The sequence below is a fragment of the Drosophila subobscura genome, chromosome O (genome assembly GCF_008121235.1).
Source record: "Drosophila subobscura isolate 14011-0131.10 chromosome O, UCBerk_Dsub_1.0, whole genome shotgun sequence".
NCBI classification, from domain to species: Eukaryota; Metazoa; Arthropoda; class Insecta; order Diptera; family Drosophilidae; genus Drosophila; species Drosophila subobscura.
In genome coordinates, this window is record NC_048533.1 from 2,274,941 (window position 1) to 2,302,672 (window position 27,732).

At 38.0% G+C, this 27,732-nt stretch overlaps 1 protein-coding gene across 6 annotated transcripts; it reads right to left on the bottom strand.

The window, feature by feature from the left end:
- Positions 1-753: 753 nt before the first annotated feature.
- On the bottom strand, positions 754-27,182 carry LOC117897540 (synaptic vesicle glycoprotein 2C-like). 6 transcript variants are annotated; one of them, XM_034806463.1, is made up of 12 exons: positions 26,505-26,509; positions 22,792-22,914; positions 22,533-22,728; positions 20,227-20,348; positions 18,578-18,677; positions 16,866-17,004; positions 11,868-12,070; positions 11,683-11,802; positions 3,060-3,193; positions 2,832-2,991; positions 935-1,062; positions 754-862 (listed from the first exon to the last, which is right to left on the bottom strand). In XM_034806463.1, the coding sequence occupies exons 1-12, from the start codon at positions 26,506-26,508 to the stop codon at positions 807-809; spliced, it is 1,485 nt and encodes a 494-aa protein (XP_034662354.1). In that variant the 5' UTR covers position 26,509; the 3' UTR covers positions 754-806. The 6 variants fall into 6 exon arrangements, with proteins under 6 accessions (XP_034662354.1, XP_034662353.1, XP_034662355.1 ...); XM_034806462.1 differs by having other exon boundaries at positions 22,533-22,914; positions 26,505-27,182; XM_034806464.1 differs by lacking the exons at positions 2,832-2,991; positions 3,060-3,193 and having other exon boundaries at positions 22,533-22,914.
- Positions 27,183-27,732: the final 550 nt, after the last annotated feature.

Here is a 27,732-nt window from a genome sequence, read left to right on the forward strand (position 1 = left end):
TCGATTTTATTGCACGAGAATTATTCTCTGAGACTCAGCCATTTATCAACCATCGCAATATTTCCGGCCGCGACTCTATTCGGATCTTTGTCCATGCTACCACTAAGCAAACAAAACAAAAAGTGGAAACAAAATATCCTGTGTCCCTTATATGTTATACCCGGTACTCGAAGATCAACGAGTAGGAACGTGTGAGACGCCTCTTACGCCTCACAACTATACCCGGTACTCAGTCTGTATATCTGTACCTTATGTTTTATTTTTAACATTGGTTTTACAAATTTCACCTACATATGTACATATGTATATCTACATCTACATTTTTTTACGCCAAGCCGTTCTTTTAGCTTGCTCCCCTCCCCTAGAGCCGCACGCAGCACGAAGGCGAGGCAATGTTCTTTATAACCAGATCTACGTTATGTGAAAAAACAAACCGCTTCTTCTGAAAATAGCACTAAAAAAAATACCAATTTTTAAATTCCTAAAAAAAAAGAATGCCCTAGTCTTTCAGGAGGCTATTTTCGAGGAAAGTTCGTTCTTTATAGTATGAAGAGTTATTGGCTGAGTCCCAACAAAGCCAGGACTACTGGCATGTGGCTTGGGTTTCACATCGCCTTTATTAATAAGGTGAATTTTCATCCGTGAAATTATTGCATGGTTCATTTCTTTGTTGGGAGGGAGGTGAAAAATTGCTTAAATGGATTAATCATATATTTGAGAAATGTAATACATTATTCATTTATATTTGTATCATTAATATTATAAATAAATATGTTAAATCAATAAACAGTTGAACATATGAAATCTTAGTCTAAATCATCTGCTCCAGTTGTTGGTAAAAGCCAGCACAAAAAGGCACTTGCTGTAAAAATTGTAATGATTTAGATTTTATATGTCAATTAAATTTTGGGTAGTGACATCTTTTAGTACTTACTGAACAGCATACCCGAAAAAAGAACTATTGGTATTATGCAGTTTAGATCAATGAGAAATCCGAATATAAGGTTCCCCAATAAGGCTCCTCCACGTCCAAAAGTCATTGACATTGCCGCGGCCATTACCCTAAATGGGATATTTTTCATTGGTGTAATTGTATTTAATTTCTTTTAAGTTGCAGGGTAACTATACCTATTTTACGAATATTTACATATGGGTCTTAAGTAAGGGTACCAAGAAACAATACATGTGTTCACTAGCCTTCCTCCCTAATAAGACAAGCCCCAGTTAGCCTGTAATGGTGTTTTTGGAGCAGTTCTAGTACGATTTTGGGGGGTTGTTGAAACTGCCTATGCTGTAGTGGGTGTTATTGTGAATATATTTATAGGTAAGTATATAGTTATTCAGTCAGTACCATTCAGGCAATTTTGGTATTCTTCGTAGCGATTTGGTGGAGGTTTGGTTAAGCAAACGTCGCTGCGTCGACTGCAAAGAATTTCTAACAAATACGGTCGGGGTCTTCTCGTCCTGCATAAGCTGTCTACTAGGTGGAGGGCCTAGCTCAGGGAGACTGGCGGGGATTTTGTGTTAAAATATTAAAATAACAGACAAAGAAAAGGGAGAGCCAGCCGATAGAGGATTGAATAGATAACACTACTCGACACGATATTGCCGCTTCGATCCAGGCCAACTTTTTATGCAAGATATGGAGCTTAGAAATGGTTTGATACAAATATTTTGTTTTTCTATTGCAGAATTTTTTTTTTTTTTTTGCTTCTTTTTTTACACAACCTAAGTATCCTATACATATCTGGTTGCATCTATAAAGTGTACCCAAACACTCTTTTTTTTGGCTTACCGTTTGGGAAATATTAAGCTTGGAAATAAAAAGAAATGAAAGGTAATTTTTTTGGATTTTTTAATTTTTTTAGTGTTGATGGACACATAGTGGACGTATGTATGTACATACATACATGTATATCAGGGCTCGGCACGGCCCTATCCCGTGGGTGCCGGACAAGGCGCTGCTGCTGCGCTGCCCTCACGTACACGCGTATTACAGTGATTCGTACCAATACCTATACAGTGAAATGTTCCGTTTTGCGTGCGGCTTCACACACAAACGCAAAAACGGCTCGTTAATTGTATGGGTGCCCAGCCCTGATGTACATGTATGTATGTATGTATGTATGATTGTTTTTTCGACTTTTCCCGAATTTTTCAATTCAACATTTTTGCATTTCAAAGCTTAATATGTCTAAATGGTAAACTAAAACCCCGACGTAATTGGGAATACATTATAGATGTACATATATATCAGCTTTCTAGAATTTCTAAATTTCCTACAACCAGATGTAAGATAATTAAGTTATGTGAAAAAAGTGCTACCTCTAAAAAAACCGTTCCTAAAAAATGCAAGACTTAAAATTGTTTGAAAAAAAATTTTATCCGGTCGTCAGTCAGTATATGTGTAAATGTGTGCACGTGTGTATGTATACATATGTATGTATGCATGTAACCTTAGTGTGATAAATATGCCTATATGTTACATAATGATTTTTTCGAATTTTTAATTTTTAATTATTCGTACATCTGTCATCTACATACATACATCTACAATACTTCTCACGCAAACACACGCTTTTAGCTCGACACTCTCCCACAGAACCACACACTGCAGAGGATGCGAGCGAGAGAGAATGAGCAGAATATAAACCAAGCTGCAGGAAGGTGTGGGAGGCGTGTGAATGTCAGAAATTTTCGCCCGGCCACCCGCAATGGTTTAACTTCACTTGGGATGGATGTTAACTGTAGTACCCTTGTTCCCTTTTCTAGTGTGAATGAGTTCCTTTCATATACTTTCTTTTTAAATAGAGTGATAATTGAGTACTTACCTCAAATTTGTTGGGAATAAATCCACTAAAACGCAATATAAAGTACTTATGCTAAGCGATGTAAGTGCTTCAAAAATGCATGACAAAATTAAGTTTTCAAACGAGTTTCGAACGAAATAAAACCCCAAAGTAACAAATCCTGCCGCAGTCAAGCTGAAAACTAAAAAAAGGATTTTGTTTCTTTGTAATATATTTTTAATAATAAACGCACATCCTTTTTTTACGTACCCAAAAAGAACTTAATTCCCAATTTGTGAACACACAGTGGTAGCCAGAAACTTGTTGGTATGCAAGCCAAACCAATTATAAATGTGTGAAAAAACACTGTATGATCGATTTCCGACTGGCAGTCTACAAAGGTTCTAAATATAAAATTAATAATAAAATTGAAAAAAACAATCGGAAAAGGTAGTCGAACTGTAAATAGGGTATATTGTATTTGCGGTCGAAAAATGTAACACACAGAAGGAAACGTTTCCGACCATATAAAGTATATACACACATACATACATATGTACATTTGTACATATATCAATAGCGGAGTCATTGTCTGACCGTCGTCTATCCGTTCTGATGGGCGCGCAGTACTTTGTTTAATTTTTTTAACGTCTCCGACCCCATAAAGTATATACATATATTCTTGATCAGCATCAATAGCAGAGTCGATTGAGCCATGCCTGTCTGTCCGTCCGTCCGTCCGTCTTGTTGAGCGCCTGGATCTCAGAGACCATAAAAGCTAGAGCCACCAAATTTTGCATCCATACTTCTGTGTGCTCACACTGTTACAAGTGTATTTCAAAAATGAGCCACGCCCCCTTCCGCCTCCGCAAAAGGGCGAAAACCTCCCAAATCTCCAATTGAAGAACTCCCAATTGAAGACAGCAGAAAACTAAAAACGCCATTCCGTAGGGAATGACCATATCTACCAGATCACCAAATTGGGGCATTATTGGAGCATTATTATAGCCACAACGAAGAAATTAATTAGCAGTGGCTAAACCCACCCCGTCCCGCAGCTTATATTTTTTTTTTGCACATTCTCTCATTCACACTCTGCTTCGCGCAGTGGCCGCACACTGGCCGCCGGCCGCTGGCTCTGCCTCTGCCGTGAGTCTGCAGTGTGTGCGTCTAGGGAAGGGGGGCGAGCTAAAGGAGCGTGTTGGTGTGAGTAGTGTTGTAGATGTAGATGACAAATGAAGAAAAAATGTAAAATTTGACAAAAAACACCGATTAGGTGCAGATGTAGTACTGAGTGCCGGTTATAAAAGTTGTGACGCGTAAGAAGCGTCTCACACGTGCCTTCTCGTTTTACCTTTATTTACCATGGTAAGAATGTGTTCAGAAACTTTTATCTTGGGGTCTAGTTTAACACCAAGATCATCAACCAAATTAATGCTATCAATTCTTACACTGAAATTCCAGTCCTGTGAAACCTCCACTGTGAAAAGGTCCGACGTGAAGTGAGAGTGCACTGCAATCAGGAAACCTCCTCTACGCCGAGGAGAGCGTATTCCTATAACACCACCCGTCACGATTATTCCGCTTCAAAACAAACTAACTTTTTTTTTGAAAGATATGGGGGTTTGAAATGGTTTGATGAAAATTTTTTGTTTCTATGGCAGAAAAATTTGTTTAGTTTTTCTTAAATCTGGTTTTATTTTTTAAAGCTTTTTTTAGAAGTAGCGTTTCTTTTTTCACATAACTTAAGTATCTTACACATGGTTGTAATGAACTTAGCCATTTTATAAAGCTGATGAATGCATCTATAATGTATACTCAAACACATTACACAATTAAATAAAGAACCCAAGATATAATATTTTTAAGACCTTTCCTGAGTTTTTAAAGTCAAAATGTCCTAAAAAATACCGCACAAAAAGTATCATTTTTTATTTGAAAGCCTAATATTTTCTAGACGGAAAGCTAAATCCACAAAGTGTTTGGGTCCACTATTAAGCTGCATCAATCAGCTTTTCAGACAGACAAAGTTCTTTAAACCAGATCTAAGATACTTAAGTTGTGTTGAGGCTACTCTAAAAAAAAACTTAAAAGAAAAGGCTAACGAGAAGAGACGCTTCGTACGCGTCACAACTTTTATACCCGTACTCAGTACTGCAAATGTACCTTAGCGGTTTCTTTCAAATTTTACGTTTTTTCTTCATCTGTCATCTACATCTACATTACTTCTCACGCCAACACGATCGTTAAGCTCGCCCCCCTCCCTCAAAACACGAAGCAGTGTGTGAATGTGAGGATGTGCAAAAAATAAGAAAAGCTGCTGGACGGGGAGGGCGCAGCCACTGCAAATTAATTTCTTCATTCTATATAATAATATTTCAATCTGATCCCAATTCGGTGATCTGATAGATAAAGTCCTTCTCTACGGAATGGCGTTTTCTTTTATCTTCGAAATTGTGCAATCTCGATGCAAAATTTGGTTGCTACAGTTTTTATAGTCTCTGATATCCACGAGTTCATCAAGACGGACAGACAGACGGACAGACAGACATAGACTCGGCTTTTGATGCTGATCAAGAATATATATACATTATGGGGTTGGAAACGTTTACTTCTGTGCGTTACATACATGCGTTTTTCCCCACAAATACAATATACTATATTTACTCTTCGAGTACCGGGCATAAAAATTCTTTAAACAAATGTTTTGTAACTCATTACAAAATTTTAGTGCCCGAAATCTTTCAGAAGAGGTCGGTTTGGTTCCTTGGGGAAAAAAGGTTTTTGTTGAGTAGTGTAATTTGTTTACCGACCTGTGAGGGCGTACTTACGAAAAGCAACAACACAAACACACGACTAGCCGTCGCCCAATTTAATTAATCTAAATTGGACTTTGACACAATTAATAAGCACTCCCGGATACGGAGCGCAAAAGAAAAACACGTCTGTTCGCCACGAAAGATAACAAAACGACATGTGCCACAACGCGTGTCACAACGTTCCTCCTCGTTTATTTTTATTTAAAAATTTGTAAAATTCATTTTTTTTTGCTACAGTTTCAAAATACAAATCAACACTTTTGAATTTCAAAGCATTATATGTTTTTAGACGGTAAGCTAAAACCACAAAGTGTTTGGGTCCACTTTTCAGCTGCATCACTTAGCTCTTCCGACATTTAGGTATTTAGGTTATTTTAGGTTATCAGATATTTAGGTTATGTGGAAAAAAACCGTAACCTCTGAACCCCATAAAAAAATTCCAGACTTTAAAAATTCTTAAAAATAAAGTTCTGCCTTAGGAAAAAAAACTTTATTCATTAACAAACTTTATTGATTGAAATCTATCAGAAAATGTCGGTTCGGTTCGTCGAAGAAAAAAAAGTTCGATTTTGTCGAGAAGTGATTCAAAATCAATCAGAAAATGGCACTTTATTCCGAATCGTAACTATAGCAATCATATCTAAAAACGAGGAGGAACGTTGGGCTCAACAGACGGTTTCTGAGGCAAGCCGTTGCCTCACTTTGCGGCCTCTGCTTGTGGCCTCTGCTGGCGTTTGTCACTTGATGTTTGGTGCTTTTGCTTCGCCTTTCTCAGGATGTTCAACATAATCGAGGAGGAGTTTGCATCTTCCTCTTAGCAGAATGGATTAGCAGAAGCCACTCCCCTGTGGCTTTTAGGAGTTGGGTCGATCCTAAAAGCCATAGGAAGCAATGGGCAAGCAATCCGTTGAAACATTTTCTGTGAACCTTTCTTTGCTGGATTCTCTTCGAGAATTTTGAGAGCGTTCTTCTTGTCCTATTTAATATTTTCCTTCGGTTCTTCTGCTTTTCTCAGCTTGCGACTTTTTAAAGTGCTGCCACCTGGTAGAGTTACAGCTGGTGTCAAATGCTTTCGGTAATTTTCGTCAGTGCCTTTCGATACGGGAATATTCCCACTTCACTATAAATACATACTCATTCAAAATCACCATTTGGACCAATTGTTTGGCGGGGCCTATGTTTGGATTACTCCTACAGCAACAGTCCGTCCCCTCTACCAGAATACTTAATTAAAATCGAGGGGGAACGTTGTGAGACGAGCTCGAAGGCGTTACAACGGTACCCAGATACATAAATATGTATGTAACCTTAAGGTTTTTTTTTTTATATATACATTTTAAATTTTTTCTACATCTGTCATATATGTACACCACTTCTCACACAGGTTGTGGCGATATTTTGAAATAAACTTGATTCAGTGTTGTATTCAATTGAGTCTTTACACCGAATTTGTTAAATCTATCTCAAAGGGTCTTTGAGAACGAGGAGTCAAACAAGACGGATGGACAGACGAGCAGATAGACAGACAGACACAGACTCGGCTATTTTTGCTGATCAAGAACGTCTCCTTCTGTGCTTTACATATGTATGTATGTATGTACATCCACTTTCGAGCACAAATATAATATACCCCTTTTACTCTTCGAGTACCGGGTAAATGTAATATACCCCTTTTACTCTTCGAGTACCGGGTATAACAAAAACAGAATGCTTTCCATACATTTTATATTAAATAGCTTACTGCCCTAACTTCGAAAATCCGTATCGATGTACATACATATGTACATATGTACATTTGCATATACATATGTACATACATATGTATGTATGTACTCGTAAAGAGGAGGAGAAATTGAGTGCAAAGAGAGAACCGCAAGAGTAGTTGATTCAGTTAGTAATAGTATTTTAGTTTCTATATACATATATATGTTTTTTTCTGTACCGATGTGGGTGGTTAATTGAAACAAGAATAAAACATAACAAAAATAATAACGAATTGGGACGTTTGTTTAACACCTAGATCATCAACCAATGTAATTCTCTCAAGAGAACTACCGCAGAGGGTGTAAGGGGCCTGGAAGGGGCTGGAGCGATAAAAAGTCATTACATTGCACTTCGAGGCATTAAGGTGTAACATATTTGCACCACACCATGACTGAAAGCTATTGAGATCTGATTGCAAGAGAGAGTGAGATAAAATGTCCTTATACTGGACGCAGAGCTTAACATCATCCGCATACATACATAAGTACTCGAGAATTTGTCATTACAGAAGGCAGGTCATTAATAAAGAGTGTGAAAAGTAAGGGGCCTAATTGGCTACCCTGTGGTACTTCAGAAGTAAACATAACAGGTAAAGATAAGGAGTTTTTGAAGAGGACTCTTTGAGACCTAGAACACAGGTAGCCAGAAATCCATCTCAAAAGATTGGGCGGAAACCCTAGAAGGATTCAAAGAGAGTGAGATGAAATGATTGGACATACAAGCTTTTGTGCAAGAAGAGAATGATTTACAGAATCGAATGCCTTACTGAAGTCAGTGTAAATAACATCCGTCTGCAAGTTACCTTGGAAGCCTTTAATGATAAAGTCGCCGTATAAATCCGTGCTGAGCTGGAGATATGTGATTTGCAAAGATGTTGCAAGTGCGGAGTTAATAAGCGGATAACTTAGATATACCTCTATAGTTTTTAGCGTCAGACTTGCTACCTTTCTTATGGAGAGGAATTATAAAGGATTCCTTCCAGATGGGGGGGAAAGCTAGAAGAATGAATGAATAATTTAAGCAAAGGTCCGCACAGAGACTCGGCACAGTACCTGAGTACATGAAGTTCATGAAGTAAGGAGCTTTCATTAAACAAAGAGAAGAAAATGCCATTCGACCTTGGTAGACTATATGGATACACATGACCTGGGTAGCTTTCCTGGGAAAAGGTTGTTTGAAAAAATGGTGCAAAAAGATCGGCGATTGCCTGATCATTCATTGTTTGCCGACATATTCAAAAATGATAGCATGGATGGATGTGCGGACGTTCTACGCTTACTGTTTACAAAGCTGTAGAACTGTTTAGGGTCCTGTGAAAAACGTATCCTGCATCGAAGGAGGTAGTTCCTATAGCATTGAGAATAAAGAACAGTGAAATTTGACCGAGCTATTAAGTAATTAGAAAGAGAAGAGGGAGAACCTACTTCTTGAGATTTTTTAAATAGTCTTGATTTTAGTTTTTTTTAGACAGGATAACTCTTTGGAGAACCAAGGAGGCTTCGCAGATCTAGTCGGACAGGTGAGTGGGACACACGAGTCAAAATTGTGTCAAGTACATTGTACAAAATGTTTGTGCCCTCAAAAATGTCAGTGCACGAATACAAAGCGAACCAATTAAAATCCCTAATTAAGTTATTGAGCTTCGTAATCTAGGCTTTACAAAAGCAACGGACGCGTTCAGAAAGCCTACCCGCACGATCCGATACAGTAGGTCCAATATCTACCGACACTTCGAAAGTAGGATGATAGCAGCCTTCAGGTATAGTGAGCGGAAGTGCTCCTGTTAACAACGCTACGGTCGGATCCGAGACAAAGCACAAATCAAGCAATCGACCCAAGGAGTTTTTTACATGGTTGACTTTACACAGGGACAGGTCTAATAAGCCATCAATAAAATCATGTCGTGACATGGGCACAAGGTTATTAGACACGTTAACCGAAGACCAAACAGTACCTGGCAGGTAGAAATCACCAAGAACAGTTATATGGCCTTTATCAGAGGCGAGGAAGAAACAGTTTTTAGGGCGGACAAGTCCTGCTCGTATATTAAGACATCCGAAGTCGGTGGAATGTACGAGCAAGTGACTTAAATAGAATGGCCGGGAAGAATCAGTCTGACACAGAGAAATTCTAGGTCTTGTGAAACCTTGACTGAATCCACTTCAATCAGAACCCCTCCTCCACGTCGAGACGAACGATCATTCCTATAAATTGTGTACTGATCTGCCTAAACATCGGAACTGATAATGTCCGGCTTTAACCAGGTTTCGGTAAACACAATAACATGGAATGAAAATGTAAAACTGTCCATAAAAAGAGTGCTCATACTACGTAAGCTACATACTACGTATGTATATGTACCTTATTTGTATATGTCCCCTAGAGGGATACTTACATACATATGTACGTATGTACATACATATGTACATTAGCGTAAGTGAAACGTATGTAGACTCTGAACGCAACTCAAAAACGCAGTTCCAAGATCAGAAAATCATTATAAATGGAATGAGGAAATTAAGTTGTAGTGGACATCCTCCAGCGCTGCTGATGCCAGCTCATTCTCTCTTTTGCTCGAACACTCTTACTCTAATGCAAAATTCGGCAAAATCATAAAATCATCACATTCTTACTGAGTACCTGGTTTAAAAGTAGTGACTCTGCTTTTAGTCTATGTGCGTTCCCGTTGATAAACCTTTCACCCTATATATCATCTCTTCATGCTTTCCCCCTCACGTGGAAGGAATATTTTATAATTATTTGACATAAGAAAGTAAGCAATTCTAAAGCAAATAAATATGTATATCACTTAAATGTGTAGCTCAGCAGGGGTTAATAATGCGACGATCAACAAAAACCAATCTATTAGAGTTCCTTAAGTTGACTTTTCAGAATTTGAGTCACTGCTTTGATCATCGTCGGTTTTGCGGAAATTTATGGAAAAAACAAGTTAATCCTAAAAAAGACTGCACAGCAGTAACATTTTGCGGCAGTGATAACTTTCTGATAGCTTTGATTTTTTCAAATCCCGGCTTGATTTCTCCTCCTCCAACTTTATGGCCCAAAAATGTAATGGTGGACTGCAGGAATCGGCACTATTTCTACTTCATCTTCAGCCCGTATTCAGCTGCTGCGATAAAACCTCCTTCAGTTTTCCTAGGTGCGTATAACAATGTTGTCCATGTTCAGGTCTTGAACGTTGTCATTTATGAGGCTTTGAAATACATAATTCATAAAACGGATGAAAGCTCCGGCCGAATTGCAAAAACCGAGAGGCCTACGGATGAACTCAACGAGGCCTTCCATGGAACATGGAAGAATCCATTTTTCAAGGTCCATGATAGTGAGCACTGTTGCATTTTCCAGCTTCTACAGCACATCTTCAACCATTGGAGGTGGGAACAATCTTTCAACACCATCTCCAATGGGTTGCTCCCATTTTTTTTTCTTGACGACTTTTCCTGAGCTTTAAAGTCAACATTTCGTAAAAATACCGAAATACTTTTTCCTAGACGGTAAGCTAAGACGACAAGGTGTTTTGGTTCACTGTATAGATGCGTTTATCAGCTTTTAAGAATTGAAAAATGTGTGTGTTTGCCACTGCAAATTAATTTCTTCATTCTGGCAATAACAATAATGATCCAATCTGACCCCAATTCCCTACCGAATGGCGTTTTTAGTTTTCTTTTATCTTCAAAATTGTGAATACAGCAGATTTTTGCGATTTGTGTGGGCGGAAGGGGCGGGCATACAGTGTGAGCATACAGCCATCTGAATGCAAAATTGGGTGGCTCTAGCTTTTATAGTCTCTGATATTCAGGCGCTCAACAAAACCTACGGACGTACGGACGGACGGACAGACAGACATGGCTCAATCGACTCTGCTATTGATGCTGATCAAGAATATACATATGTATGTATATACTTTGTGGGGTCGGAAACGCTTCCTTCTGTGCGTTACATATGTATGTATGTACATCCGTTATTCCCCACAGATACAATAAAAAGGCTATTAATCGCTAATTTGTAAGATACATTAATGCGCAACATTAATGCGAAACCACGGTAAATATGCGGCTCTCTCGCCGGGGCCTCCGAATGTTGTGGGCTGTCGGGTACTGGTTTGATTTGTGTGATTTTTTTAATACAACTTAAATATATTTATTATGGCCCAAAATGGTGCTTAAAATCATTATATTATACATTAGAAGCATTTGCAAAACCATTATCATGGTGGAGGCATAGCCCTATAACTCAAAAGCAATTTGGGCTATAGGGAAACACTTTTTTTAACGTATACATTGGCTTACGTATTTGAAGTAACGATCGATGAAATATCACAAACTGATGCAGGTGTTCCAGGATGGGTTTTCTCAAAATCATCATATCTTTGAAATATTTCTGGGAACCAAACCATCAACGTATAATAGCTGTCATTAATTACCAAAAATTTTGTAATAATTCTATTAGTCGGAAGTATGTAAGTTAGACTCACCTCGTAGTTAGACAGAATTGAATAGCACAAGTTATAAGGGAGTTCTTCAAGTAAGGATGCTTGTATAGAGTTTTCGTTTGGTACCAAATTTCCAGAAATAAACTTTTGAGTTCACTAGAACTATTATTTTCTAATCGGTAACTATCAATATTCGCCTCTCCATCTCTCTGAAGTGGACGAATTGACTCCCTCAGAGTAGTGCACTATTTGAAAATAATCCAATTAAATATTTTACATTAAAAATATGAATATTTTAATAAATTATAAAATAAGACAAGCCTATCTTCGGGGGCGATATCTATTTTTAATAGTAATCTAGTTTTCGTTCTCTTTCGTAGTGATCAGACTTATTTTGTTTTCCGCTCCGTATTTTCCTGGATAAGCGACCGGTGTTTTAATTTAAAAAAAACTTTTAAAATATTCCCTGACTAGCTTCACATTTTTACCCATACTAATCCGCAAGTGCATGCCTATTACACTACTCAAAAAAATCGAACTTTTTTTTCCTAAAGGAACAAAACCGTATTTTCATAACCGGAAACGTTTCCGACCCCATAAAGTATACATATATATTCTTGATCAGCATCAATAGCGGAGTCTATATCTGACTGTCTGTCCGTCTTGTTTGTCGGCTAGTTCTCAGAGACTATAAGAGCACGAGCCCCTAAATTTTGCATCCAGACTTCTGTATGCTCACACTGTTACAAGTGTATTTTAAAAATGAGCCCCGCCTTACAATTTTGAAGATAAAAGAAAACTAAAAACGCCATTCCGTAGGGAATGACCATATCTGTCAGATAATTCGAATTGGGATCCGATTGGAACATTATTATAGCCTGAATCAAGAAAGTAATTTTCAGTGGCTAAACCCACCCCGTCCCGCAGCTTTTATTTGTTTTTTGCACATTCTCTCATCCACACTCTGCTTCGTGTAGTGAGCAGCCTCTGCCTCTGCAGACTGTGTCTCTAGGGGAGGGGGGCGAGCTAAAGGAGCGTGTTGGCGTGAGAAATTATGTAGATGTAGATGATGATGAAAAATGTAAAATATAAAATTTGAAAAATACCGTTAAGGTACAAACGTTCTACTGAGTACAGGGTATAAAAGTTGTGACGCGTAAGAATCGTCTCACACGTCCCTTCTCGTTAAAGTTAAAGATTTGTAAAAATAACGCACAAAAATTAACATTTTTTGCGTTTCAAAGCTTAATATTTCTTTGGGTTTGGGTTTACTTTTTAGCTCCCTCATTCACATAAACAAAGTTCTTTACAACCAGATATAAGATACTTAAGTTATGTGATCAAAGTAAGGGGTACCGACCTCTGAAAAAAACTTTTAAAAAATACCAGATTTTAAAAATTAAAAAAAAAATTATTATCTGCCCATTTCTAAGCACCATATCTTTCATTAAAAGTGGATTTGGTTCCTTGACGAAAAATCGTGTTATTGGTGTAAAATTTAATTTAAATAAAATTAAAATTAGGCACACTGGTCTGATGTCTATTTGTTTTGAGAATTTATTTTTTTTATTTATGTATACATATATGTATGTACATACAAATGTATTTAAAAAAAAAAATTTTATTTATGGAATACGTTGCTGTCTGATCAACTAAAAACTGCAAGAAGCAGATCACCCACGACCAGGTGAGCCCCATGCTGGCTCTGCGACAAGGCAGTGCACGCAAAACGCATTGGGTTCTCTGGCCTCGTGTGTGATGCAATTTCCAAGCGTAATGGTCTGCATTACAGTTATGAGACATGTTGGTCGGTCGAGAATGACATGGTCACGTTTATGAGGCAGACGCGAAAGGGCTTTAAGGAGCTGACCGTGGTCTTTAAAAATCAGTACAATCGGCTTCTATCCAAGGAGCTTTAATCCAGCGGGTTTTAACTGCTGAATGAGTCTCCTAAGCGAGAAAAAGATCACTCCGCGGGATCTGTAAGAGCCTGTCCCTCGACCGATCGCCGCTGATCAGCCATCTCCGTCCATTCCGATAGTGCAGCAGCTAATATCGTTTGGCACTCCAAGTGCAACGAAAGCTGCAGGTGATTCAGTTTCGGCAACCGAATCTATCGTCTCGGAAAACATGCAGACAGTAACGACAGTACCGTCCGTTTCCGTCGTGTCCGCGTAAAGAGTATAAGGTAAAGAGTGAAAGAGTTTAAGGCTAAGAAGAAAAATAGCCATCTTCAAACTAAAATTTCTCTCAGTCAAAAAACTGACTTCCTTCTTAGTAGCCTATCAAAAGGATCGCGGCTTACGTAGTAAGCTCAGCACACTTTTATGGATAGTCTTAGTTCCGAAGTTTAGGCAGATCAGTACACAATTTATAGGAATGATCGTTCGTCTCGACGTGGAGGAGGGGTTCTGATTGAAGTGGATTCTTACTTCACGTCGGAGCTTTTCACAGTCAAGGTTTCACAAGACCTAGAATTCCTCTGTGTCAGACTGATTCTTCCCGGCCATTCTATTTAAGTCACTTGCTCGTACATTCCACCGACTTCGGATGTCTTAATATACGAGCAGGACTTGTCCGCCCTAAAAACTGTTTCTTCCTCGCCATCTGATAAAGGCCATATAACTGTTCTTGGTGATTTCTACCTGACAGGTACTGTTCGATATTGGACCTACCGTATCGAATCGGGCGGGTAGGCTATTTGGACGCGTCTGCTGCTTTCGTAAATCCGAATTTTCGAAGCTAATTAGGCCTTAGTCTTCAGCCTTAATTGAAGCCACACAATTTTTTTACACTGTACTTGACTCACTTTTTGATTCGTGTGTCCCACTCACATGTACGACTAGATCTGCGAAGCGTCCTTGGTTCACCAAAGAGTTATCCAGTCTAAAAGACCTAAAATCAAGACTATTTAAAAAATCTCAAGAAGTTGGTTCTCCCTCTTCTCTTCTCTTCTAATTACTTAATAGCTTGGTCAAATTTCACTGTTTTTAATGCTCAATGCTATAGGAACTACCTCCTTCGATGCATGATACGTTTTTCACAGGACCCTAAACAGTTATACAGCTTTGTAAACAGTAAGCGTAGAACGTCCGCACATCCATCCTCGCTAACATTTTTGAATATGTTTACCAAAGTCGAATGGCATTTTCTTCCCTTTGTTTAATGAAAGCTCCTAACTTCATGAACTCCAATTAGTTAAGCCGGTATTTTCACCGGGCCATGACGGAGTTCCCGGCTGTGTACTCAGGTACTGTGCCGAGTCTCTGTGCGGACCTTTGCTTAAATTATTCATTCATCCATTTTCTAGTTTTCCCCCCATCTGGAAGGAATCCTTTATAATTCCTCTCCATAAGAAAGGTAGCAAGTCTGACGCTAAAAACTATAGAGGTATATCTAAGTTATCCGCTTATTAACTCCGCACTTGCAACATCTTTGCAACTCACATATCACCAGCTCAGCACGGATTTATACGGCGACAATCAACAACCACTAATCTTTTAGAGTTCACCTCCTTTATCATTAAAGGCTTCCAAGGTAACTTGCAGACGGATGTTATTTACACTGACTTCAGTAAGGCATTCGAATTTGTAAATCATTCTCTTCTTGCACAAAAGCTTGACCTTCTACCTTTGTTCTCGAGTACTTATGTATGCAGATGATTTTAAGCTCTGCGTCCAGTAAAAGGACATTTCATCTTACTCTCACTTGCAATCAGACCTCAATAACTTTCAGTCTTGGTGTTGTGCACATATGACACGCCTCCAAATGCAAAGTATTGACATTTCATCGCTCCAACCCCTTACTGGCTCTTTACACCCTCTGCAGCAGTTCTCTTGGGAGAATTACATTGGTTGATAATCTTGGGGTTAAACAGGGCCCCAGGTTAAAGTTTTCTGAACACATTTCTACCATGGTAGGTCAATCATGTTGGGAGTCAAAAATTACGATGAAGCCCGGAAGAAGATCGCCTAGAGGTGCGCCAGTCAACCCGTTACTGTTTGTTACTCCAAGCTGTAATGATACCACAACATTTTTAGATTTCATTACCCAAGTTTAGAGTGCAGCGCTGCTGCATTGTTGCTGTCCTTAAAGGCTGTTGTTGCTGAGGTGCTACAATCTTCTAGTGCAGAAAAGAACGTTCGAACTCAGCGGTCAGCTAGTCGTAAAAATGTGTAACCTCGCTATTGATAGTGCACACCGCACATCGTAATGGGAGTGGATTTCATGATCCATTATGACTTCACACTGGACTTAAAGTAAAGTATTTTGAGATATGGAAAAGTTGAATTGCCTTTAAGTACAAGTGGATACGACAATTATTTTCATACATTTACGAATCGCATAAAGTAATAGTTCGGATTTAGCTGTTTCGAGAAGATCGATAAAGGGTAACACCAGAGACAGAAACAAAAAACAGGGAAAAGCAAGAGCTGAATGTGGCATCAGAAGAAGCAGGCAAGCATGAGGTGAAGAAGGTAACAAGTCTGGGGCGCAAGGAAGGAGGGCAAGGAGACGAAAGAGCGAGTGAACTGCAGAGGCTATCGATGTGGAGGCTGATAGGAGGCGGATCAGCAAACAGACCGTCTAGTGACAGCCGTTACATAAGATAAGTCGAAGCTCACAGTTTGTTCGGAAAAAAGCCTATTCTCTCTCGGAAATAAAACCTTTCTAAATAACACAAAACAGCTCTTCTCAATCTTAAATACTAATCGTAAAACAACGTAATAATTTATTATATTCCGATTTTCCTACTTGTCAACAGGGTCTAAAAGAGACGATTCGATAAATAATACCGAATAATATATGAAGGGAAAATAGTTTTCTTTCCCACGTTGGTTGTTCGTTTAATGGTTTTTATTCACAACTGAATCTTGGAAAGTAATGATAATGATTTGGAAAAAATATCTAAAATCATTGTGTGATTCTTACTAGGCAACAAAAAAAACTATATCTTGTTGACCATTATATCCGCGGTTGGGGTGAAGCCTTCAGGATGTAATTGGATAAATTGGACAGGTAGTTTCTTTAATTTCTTACGGGATAGTTGCTGCGGCTTTGTCCAGTATTTTTTACATAAATATGTGCTAGAACTTCTAGGGCTTTTTCCGACTCTCCATGCTCCAGAAGAAATTTGGGACTTTCAGGTAACGCAAATAGCCAAAGACCTAATAAAATACTGAAATAAAAAATGATACAATAAAAAGCAAGATGTATAGTAATCAGCAAAATACAAACAGAAAGAATGCTTTTAAAGATGGATATCAAATCAAATTTACTCTTAATACTGATAGAGAGATATCAATAACAATAACCCAAATGGTATTTTCATAGTAATCTAAATACATATTTGCAAAGTTCTTTCTTTAAAATCAACAGACCCCAGCATATACCACTAGATGGAACGACTTGACTTTTTCTTGTAAATTGTTGTTGTTGGGCCAGGACATCAGAAAAGAAACTGTTTCTCGAACCTTACACCAGACTTAGTTCAAATTATGATATTTACGTTTTTCCTTCTAGACAAAAGCGGCAAAATGACGGCCTCAATCAAATCAAAGTGTGGCCCAGGGAGTCTTGAGGCCGTGGGTTCGAGACCTAGCTGGGACTGGTTTAGAATTGTTGTTAGTTTGTTTTTCCTTTTTTCAACACTATGCTTTTTATTTTTATATTACGCCCAATAACTCTCTGCTATTGTCAACAGAAATCAATTAGTCTGTTCGGATAAAAGATCTTTTAAAACAGTAGATATGTCCCGTGGCTCAGTCTCAACTCTTCAAGTAACTTGGTTGTCCTATTGGTTATACTAGAAACCCAAACAATTGGATAGTAAAATAACTGATGTTATATTAGGAAAGATTGCAGTCGACTACCGTCAAAGGGCATAGTCCCTATAGGGCAAAGCTCGTTTAACAAGTAAGCGTTTAACTTGAGGTGTGTAAATTAGTTAGAAGGATACAATATACTCATATAAATGGCTATAAAGGGCTTGCTAGTATCTCATAAACCTAAATTTCGATTTTCCGATTAAAAAGAGTTAAGTATTAAAACCGTTTGAACATTCTATACAAAATAATTTCGACTTTAGCCACCTCTTTTCGACTGAGGCCGCACTGTGCGACGGGTAACGGAAGACTCAGTCAAATTCGTTTTATTGTAAATTCTAGTACTTAGATCCGAAAACAGTTTTGCTGGCAAAATGGACAATGTTCTAGCGTCTGAGAGTGAACAGAGGTGTACGGTTACACAGCTCAGGCAAACGTTTTAATTTGTTTACTTTGTAAAATTTTTACAAAAGTGAAAAGAAGTTAATAAACAAGAATGAAATAACCAGAATGAAGAAATTCATTTGCAGGGGCTACAGCCCCCACCCCCTCCAATCTTTCTCTGAGCGTTCGGCTCAGAGATGTTAAATATTATGTACATAGATGATAGGCTTAGAAAAACTCAGCGCCTATTTCTTACAAGGTTTTTGTTTGATATCTTTGCAGAGCTTTTTAATATCCGGTACTCGAAGAGTTAAGTGATACAGAGTAATGCTTTTGGTACCTCTTTCTTTTTTTTTCTCTGAGATCTAGGCGCTCATCAAGACGGACAGCCGGACGCACAGAGAGACATGTCTATATCAACTCGGCTTTTGATGCTTATCAAGAATAAACATACTTTATGGGAACCAAAATGTTACCTTTCTGTGCGTTAAGCACATTAATTTCCAGAGGTGCAGTCATTTAATCAACATAATTTTTAGTTACCTGGGAACGGCACACAGCGCAACAAAAAGATTCCAACTATGAAAAAAAAATATTCCAGATCCAATATTGATTTTCAATGGAATTAAACACCACGCAATTCCTAAAATGCATAAAAAATGTAATTAAAAAACTATTAAGATTATTGCAAAAATGAAGAGGAAAAATGTGGTGACGTAAGCTCACTCTGTAGCGTTTTAATAAGAATAATAATAATAATAGCTGCCGTAAAACTATTTCTGGTTCTAAAGAGTTTACGGATGTGTCGGTCCATCTTGTTTGACACCTTGTTCTCAGAGACTCTAAGAGCTGGAACGACCAAAGTTTGTGTATGTGTGTTTGTGTACGTTTGTACATACAAACGTATGTATGTGGTTCACAACTAAATCAAACTTAAATCAAAATTTAGTTTGACCGCTTCTGGCCCCCAAAATACGAAAATATGTTTTTATCCACAATTTGGACGATACCAGAAAACGCAGTATCGTAGAGAATGATCCAACCTATCTGATTTCTTAAACTACCCCTCTCTCAGGATCACACACTGTACCTTGTGCAGTGATCGTACATATGTATGTATGTTAGAAAGGAGCAAGAAATAATAGCATTACGGTATTATTATTATTGTTATTATTATTATTATTATTATTATTACTATCCTGGCCCAAACACTTGTTTTGATTACACCACTCGACAAAATCTAACTTTTATTTCCGCATTGAACCAAACCGACTTTTTCTGATACTGAGGGCTTTAAATTTTTTTTAAGAATTATGATTTTTTTCTATTACAGAACTTCTTTAAATAGAATTTTTTAGTTCTGCTTCTTCTTTTTTACACATGAATTAAATGTCTTACATCTGGTTGTAAAAAACTTAGCCATTCCACAATGGGTAAAAATATTTGAATGCGACTTAAATTTTCTGATTCCTGAACATCAAGAAAGCGGGAAACATTGAGCAACTTACAGCTTGAATTGTAACTCAATTGTAACGCAAAGTTTAAATAAAAGTAAAAATATGGAAATAATAGGTCGAGATATTTAAATTCATTGCTAATAAATGTTTTTTGATAGTTGTTTGTACTTTTTTAATTGTCCAATGTTTTATTAGTTTATTTTTCTTAACTTGGTACTAACAATGGCACGTGTGTTCTGTGGAATATTACTTTTGCACTGCACACCACTGCACAGAGGTTCAAGATACATGTTATTAACCCATTATTATAGAATCACGTGGTGTAAATGGTTTTTGCCCCTTTTCTTCAAATTTTTAATTTTTATACATCTGCCATCTACATCTACATCACTTCTCACGCGAACACGCTCTGTTAGCTCGCCCCCCTCCCCTAGCAGAGTGAGAATGTGCTGGGTGGGGTGGGTTTAGCCACTGCAAATTAATTGCTTCATTCTGGCTATAATAATGATCCAGTCTGATCCGAATTCGGTAATCTGATAGATATGGTCCTTCATTACATAATGGCGTTTTTAGTTTTTTTTTGATCTTCCAAATTGTGGCTGTGGGAGATTTTCGCTCTTTGCGGTGGCGGAAGGAGTTGGGGCTAAATTTTGAAATACACTTGTAACAGTGCATACAGCCACCTGGATGCAAAATTTGTAGTGTTATGCTTGTAACATATAGAAAGAAACTCACCCGGTAGCAAGATTATTCCAAAAGTCCAGTAAAGTTCCATCCAACATAATATTTTTTCTCTACGCTGCGTAGTTTGAAACTCCCCCAAATATGGGAATATTATACACATAGTTCCTGCAACACTAAGAAAAAAATGTTAAATATTTAGATAAATTTTTTAAATTTACATTATCATATCATGTTGTAAGGTCTTTAGTCAAAAAGCCTGCTAAAATATTAATGCAGTCGAACAATTTAAGCAGTATTAGGTTATAACGAATAGGTCTTAGAGACTACAAGATCTAGAGCAACCGATTTTAGTATCCAGACTCTGTAATATCACAATGTAACAAGAGCATTTCTAAATTTGAATAAATACAAATGAAAGTTGCAGAGATTTAAATAGGATTTAATCTTAACAATTTCAGAAAAATGTCAGAGTGATAATACAAGTTTTCAAAAGTATTTATTTGATTTGAATCGAATTAGGCTCTTCATTAAGGCACCTTCTGATATACGATATTGTCCATGAGAAAAAAATGGATTCTCAAAGTTGAGACCACATTTCAGTAGGATGAATAGTGGCTTCGTCATCGTTTTTTTCACAGTCATTCGATTTTAATGAATTCTGAGTACCTACGAGTGCTACCTATGATCTGACCAGTTCCCTTTTAACGGGCAAAGCCAATGTCAATATCATAGTGTCTGTGCGAAGTGCGGGTTACAAATTAAAATTAATAAATTGTGCGACCGAAAGACGTCTACATTTTTTTTCAACATTTTTGGGAGTATAAGTCAAACTATTTTAGCTCGGCCGACTGTCTATAGATTTTAATGTTCAATACCATAAGCGACGATGTAATAAACCTGTAAAAAAAACGAGAAGAGACGTGTGAGACGTTTCTTACGCATCACAACTTTTATACCTGGTACTCAGTACTACATCTGTTTTTTTCCCATTTTACATTTTTTCTTCATCTGTCATCTACATCAACATCACTTCTCATCACTCAAAAAATAAAAAAAAACTGCTGGACACGGTGGTCACAGGATATAATTTTTTTTTTCAATTTTTCCTGATTTATTAAAGTCAAAATGTCGTAAAAAATACCTCACAAAAATCATCTTTATACCCGGTACTGGAAGAAAAAAATAGTGTCTATTGTATTTGTGCACAAAAGTGGAGGTATGTAACGCACAGAAGAAAACGTTTCCGACCTGATTAAGTCTATATATTCTTGATCAGCATCAATAGGCGAGTCTGTCTGTCTGTCCGTCCGTCTTGTTTGTCGGCTAGTTCTCAGAGACTATAAAAGCTAGAGCCACCAAATTTTGCCTCTAGACTGCTGAAGGGCTACGTTATTTAAAACCTTCCGGTCGCAGTCTGCCACATGCTGTTAGACCGGATGCTACCCATTCTAAAAGGCTATTTTTTAATAATGGTGCCGCTTCACCCAGTTTGATCTAAGCTGTGCACAACAGATCGAAGAAAGAGTCTGCCCCAATCAGCATATGGGCAATTCTCTGACGTCGATTTTGCCGTTTGTAAGCATTGAAAGCGGTAGAGCGTTCAAAAAAAGTCTTTAGGGTATCAATAATTTTAGAGATTTTGCAAAAAAACCACGCGATTCGCAAGGAACCAACCGATTGAAACTCAGACTTCAGCGAAAGTTGCTGCAATATATTAATACGAATTTATAATAAATATCCATGATGTCTCTATAAATTGACAAAAATTTTACAAAAATATGATTTTTACTTCTTTTACAATTTAATAAAAGCCTCTGTCGCACGGCACAAAACATTGTTTGATTTTTAGCAGATAAAATTATACTGTCATCTACATTGACATTACTTCTCAAACCAACACGCCTTTTAAGCTCGTTCTCTCTCGTCAGAACCGCTCATTACACAAGGCAGGTGTGCGAGAGAGAGAGCAAGCAAAGACCAAGTCTCTGGATAGGTGGTGAGGGATAACCACTGCAAATGTATTTCTTCATTCTGGCTATAGTAATGACTTCATCTGATCCTAATTCGAGGATATGATAGATATGGCCATATCTTCAAAATTGCGAATGCCACTTTCGTCATATTTGGGGCCGGAAAGGGTAACAGTGTGATATTACAGAAGTCTGAATGCAATACTAGCTCTAATGGTCTCTGAGGACAAAGAGATCATCAGGATGGACAAACCGCAGACGGACCGACATAGACTAGGCTAGACTAGACTGTTACATACTTCGTCCTAAACTCTTCGAGTACCGGGTAGAATGATACTAAAGTAAAATATTAAGATATAATATATTAAGCATTTAAAATTTTCTTACTTGAATCCATTTATTAATCGTAATAACATAAAAATGAAATACATTGGTGCCATTGATGATAATACTCCGATTATACCGTCTGCCAATAAAGTTGTGATTAAAACCACACGTCGACCTTTCGTATCCGCGAGGCATCCCCAAAAATATGAGCCAATTAACATTCCTAGCATAGGTGAAGCAGATAGCCAGCCTTTGTCTGTGGATGTCATGGCATAATCGCAGGTAGCAGATGGCAAAACGAAAGATATAATTGTCACACCAATGGCCGTGTTCATGTAAATTAAACCACATATTGTCAGCAAAAGCAATTGAAAATATCCAAATCCAGTTTGAAGTAATGCGTTTTCATAGTCACTCGCAAAATCTTCCAAGAAGTCCAGGCCTGGAATTTAAAACAAAATTATGAATACATATACAAATATATTTATCTTACTATTCTTACTATGCTAACTCTGAAAAAATACATAAACAAACGAGAAGGGACGTGTAAGACGCTTCTTACGCGTCACAAATTTTATACCCGGCACTCAGTACTACCTCTGCACCTTAGAGGTGTTTTGTCAAATTTAACATTTTTGCTTCATCTGTCATCTAATCAACAACACTTCTCACGCCAACACGCTCCGTTAACTCGTCCCCCTTCCCTAGACCCACACACTGCAGACTCGCGGCAGAGGCAGAGGCCGCACACTGCGCGAATCAGAGTGTGAATGAGAGAATGTGCAAAAACGGACGGATGGACGGACGGACGGACGGACAGACAGACATGGCTATATCGACTCGGCTATTGATGCTGATCAAGAATATATATACTTTATGGGGTCGGAAACGTTTCCTTCTGTGAGTTACATACAACCGTTATTCTCCACAAATACAATATTTATTTACTAATTACCCTATTTACTCGTCGAATACCAGCTCTCGAAAATTCTTCAAAAAAGTTCTGCCACAGAAAACAGTTATATGTACATATGTATATACATACATATGTACATACATATACCATCACAAATATTCCCGAAATCTTTCAGAAAAAATTTGTTTGGTTCATAACATATCTCAGTTTTTTTCATTCGGAAATTGGCCTGAAAAATTGTATTTTTGCTACTTTTAAAGGGATTTATAAGTTCGTTATTTTAAGTTGGACGAGCGGTTGAAATGCGAAACTTCAGCAGCGTTTCAAAGCTGCGATGTAGAGAACAGAGTTTAATATTAAAGATAATGAATCAAGGCTCCAGATCGACAGTGCAGGAGAACCATCACCAAGAGATGATGCTAAAATTGCAAAAACAAGGCGAGCTGTGAAAGGGTCAAGGCGAACAACAGCAAATAATTCTGAAGATCAAAAAACAAGGTGAAGCCCAATAACGGATACAGACCCTTAGCAAGTAAACCAAAAAAACTCTGAGACACCTCAGCGTTTGGATGACCAAATAAGAAAGGAAACACACACTTTTATATGTAAGAGGGACTGCGGCAAGTGGAAGACCATCACGAATATCGACTAGAAAATCGTAAACGGGAATTGGAAATGGGGCAGCTTTTTAATATTATTTTAGCAATTAAGCCGAAGGTCGCTACTCCTAGCTATGGTGGCAACATACTCTACAACATTTGGCGTTTTCGAGGCATAATTGGACGGAAGCAAATCAGGCAGCGGCATTGGTGTTGTCACTAAGGTGTTGTCTCGCAGCCGAGGTGCTACAATCGATTACCGACGCAGATCGACGCAGTTTATCGTCTGGAACTGAAGCGCAGGATACAACGATATGGAGAGTATATTCAAGAGTTGGCGACAAACATAGAACGACTTTCACGCCTGGCTTACAATGATGCGCCAGCCGATTTCCTGGAGAGATTCAAAATAAATGGTTTTATAGACGGAATCAGAGATACATATGTATGGACACACGTCGCGCGAAAGCAGACCTGTTAAACTAGAACGAGTCGGCACAGAGGGTCATGGGTTACGATTGCTAGCGGCTAAAGGCGAAGACGCACAATAGGCATGGGTACACTTACATACATATTTTAAAAATGATTTTCATTGTTGCTGTAATCGTAGATGACATCGATTTCATGATTAGTCCTGGCTTCAGTCATGGATTAAAAAAATGTAATTGTATTATGAGCTGGGTTGCCTCTCAGTACAAGTACAGACGGCGGTTATGCGAGGACCATTTACGCAAGAGGAAGACAAAAAGGACACAGTTCAGAGGCGAGGACGAAGGCCATCAGCAAAGTTTCCCTGGATGTCGAACAGGCAGCTCCAGATTTCCGCGAGAAGCCCAGGCGATGAGCGACCGAACAGCAGTAACAGCAGGAATGAAGCGCTTTGCTTTGGCGCAGGCCGTTGACTCAAATCTGGAGGAGACTCAGAACTTATTCGGGACGAAAAAGCTTAGGTGGAGGTCAATGTAAGGAATATAAGGAATGTATGGCTAACCTAGTAGGCGGAATATACTGTAAGCTAACTTTTATGTTATTTGATCTTTAAAATTGCGTACGTTTTGCGACCGAAGCTAACACTTTTTCCACAAGTAATGAAATTAAGCACTCAAAAACTATCCATTTTTAGATGCCTAAAACATGCGAAGAGTAAATAGGGTTATATTGTATTTGTGGGGAATAACGGATGTATGTTTTTTTGAGCCGTGTTTTAACTTTATTTAAGATCTGTCTTTCGCAGACAATTATTAAATTTCCTCACTTTTGGGTACTTGGCAATCTTATTTCAGTTATCTTTATCGGTTGTTGAGTCCGAAAATCCTTAGCAGGCTGCTGGATATGCTGTTATGTAATTATCATTACTAGCATTTGAACCACTGACGTTTGTTCGGTTCGGTTGTGGCAGCCAGATGAGAGTTTAACGCTCAGCACTATGGCTTGTGCCAAACGGATGTATGTAACGCACAGAAGGAAAAGTTTCCGACCCCATAAAGTATATATATTCTTGTTCAGCATCAAAAGCCGAGTCGATAGAGCCTTGCCTGTCTGTCCGTCCGTCCGTCTTGTTGAGCGCCTGGATCTCAGAAACTATAGCTAGAGCCTCAAAATTTTGCATCCAGATGGCTGTTTGCTCACACTGTTACAACTATATTTCAAAAATGAGCCCCGCCCCCTTCTGCCCCCACAAAGGGCGTATCCACAGCCACAATTATGAATATAAAAAACTAATAACGCCGTTCCGTAGGGAAGAACTATATCTATCAGATCGCCTAATTGGGATAAGATTGGATCATTATTATAGCCAGAATGAAGAAATTAATTTGCAGTGGCTGCGCCCTACCAGTCCAGCTGTGACGCCTAAGAAGCGTCTCACACGTCCCATCTCGTTGTTAAAGACAACGATAAAACACAAACTAAAATTAGATATAACCTGAAATAATACCTAGGAGTCAATGTTGCGAAGCAACTTTATCGGCGCTTACCTGATTTGGAAAAGGGTCTCCTTTCTTGAGAGATCTTTTCAGTCAATTTATGTAGTTTGTGGATTCATCTTACGTAACCACGTGCAAAAGTTTTAGCACAAAATTATATTTTTCAATGATCAAATAAAGACCCTACAGCTAAGCGCTTGTCATCTGCTTAAAATGCTAAGGAGTCCTTTCTGCTTTCGGAATTAGATCTTACAGTGCGTAGCAGATATCTCTTTAAAATGGTTATAAATTTAATTAACAATGGATTGCGTCATTCACTAACCCTTTCTCGATCAGTTCGATTACAGATGGCGTCAGCCTCATCACTTATTAAAAGCACGAGAACGGATCGCCCCCGAACACATCAAAACTAAGAACTTCGGGAGCCGAAGGCTTTTTAAATCTTATACTTATTATGTAATTTGACGTCACTAGTTGTCTCAAGTGTCATTTCATTCTCAAGTCATTCTCAATTGTAAAAACATATTTATACTTAGTGTGTAGAAAAACAGATCGTAATGCGGTATAAAATATCAATTGCTAAAATACTTACTCATCCTGTGTATGATTTAAATAATTTTTAGACTTGGCTTGCTCGAATTTAAAATATATGTACGTTGTATTTTTAAAAAAATATGCACTAGCGGGAATGATTGTGCAATGTGAATGTTAATATTGGAGCTAAAGGACCAACAATAATTTACAAATATACAAAACACACGCCTTCTCACGACCAACCGACTGATGGGCGCGTCCGCTCCACGCATATAACCCAACCGGTCGATAACATGCTGGAAAGATAGATGTTAGACTAATATTCGAGGAAATCACGAGATCAGGCCGAGGGCTCTAGCAAGCACAGACCGAGCAGCAAAGAACAACAGAACAAGCACCAGCAGAACACCAGGCCACTCGAAAAAGAGCGAGACCGTGGAGAAGCTAATTATCCTACTCCTACCCCAAGGCCTGTGAAGATCTTGCGCTAATAAAACTACTCGACAAAATCGATCTTTTTTTCCTCAAGCAACCAACCCGACTTTTTCTGATAGATTTGGGGCATTAAAATTGTTTAATGAACTATGGACTTTTTTCTGTAGCGGAACTTTCTTTTTTTTAAGAATTTTTGAAAACTCGTAATTTTTGTGTTAATGCTTTTTTTAGAGGTAGCGGGTTGGTTTTGCAGCTACAAATATGACCCAAACACTTAGCTGTTTTAGTTTACCGTCTGCGAAATATAAATGTAAAAAAATTATTATTTTTGTGAGGTATTTTTTACGAAATCATGAATTTAAAAACTCAGGAAAAGTGGAAAAAAATATATCCCATGTCCTTTATTTTTTTGATTACAGGTGCCTTAATTCGGCGTCGTTCAAGGTATTGCTCATTCGAATCTATGTAGAGACGGCTGAACTAAAATTGGTCAACCTAAAAAAATGAAAAAAAAAAATAAATACGTTTTGGGAGATTTCTGGCAGAACTGCAAAAGCATTTCTGCCGTCAGTACTCGAAAAATACTGAAAAAATACCTGAATACAAAAAAATTCTAAGCTCTGCCAACTCTGCAAAGATGTTGGAGCAATACATTTACAGACGCCAAATTAATGCACCTATACACAAAAGAAAACAGGATACAATTTTTTTTTGACGTTTTCTGAGTTTTTAAATTTTGTTCAAAATACCGCGCAAAACCATCATTTTTGCAGTTGAAAGCTTAATATTTCTAAGCCGTTAAACTAAAACCAAAAAGAGTTTGTGTACACTTTGCAGATGAGTTCGTCAGC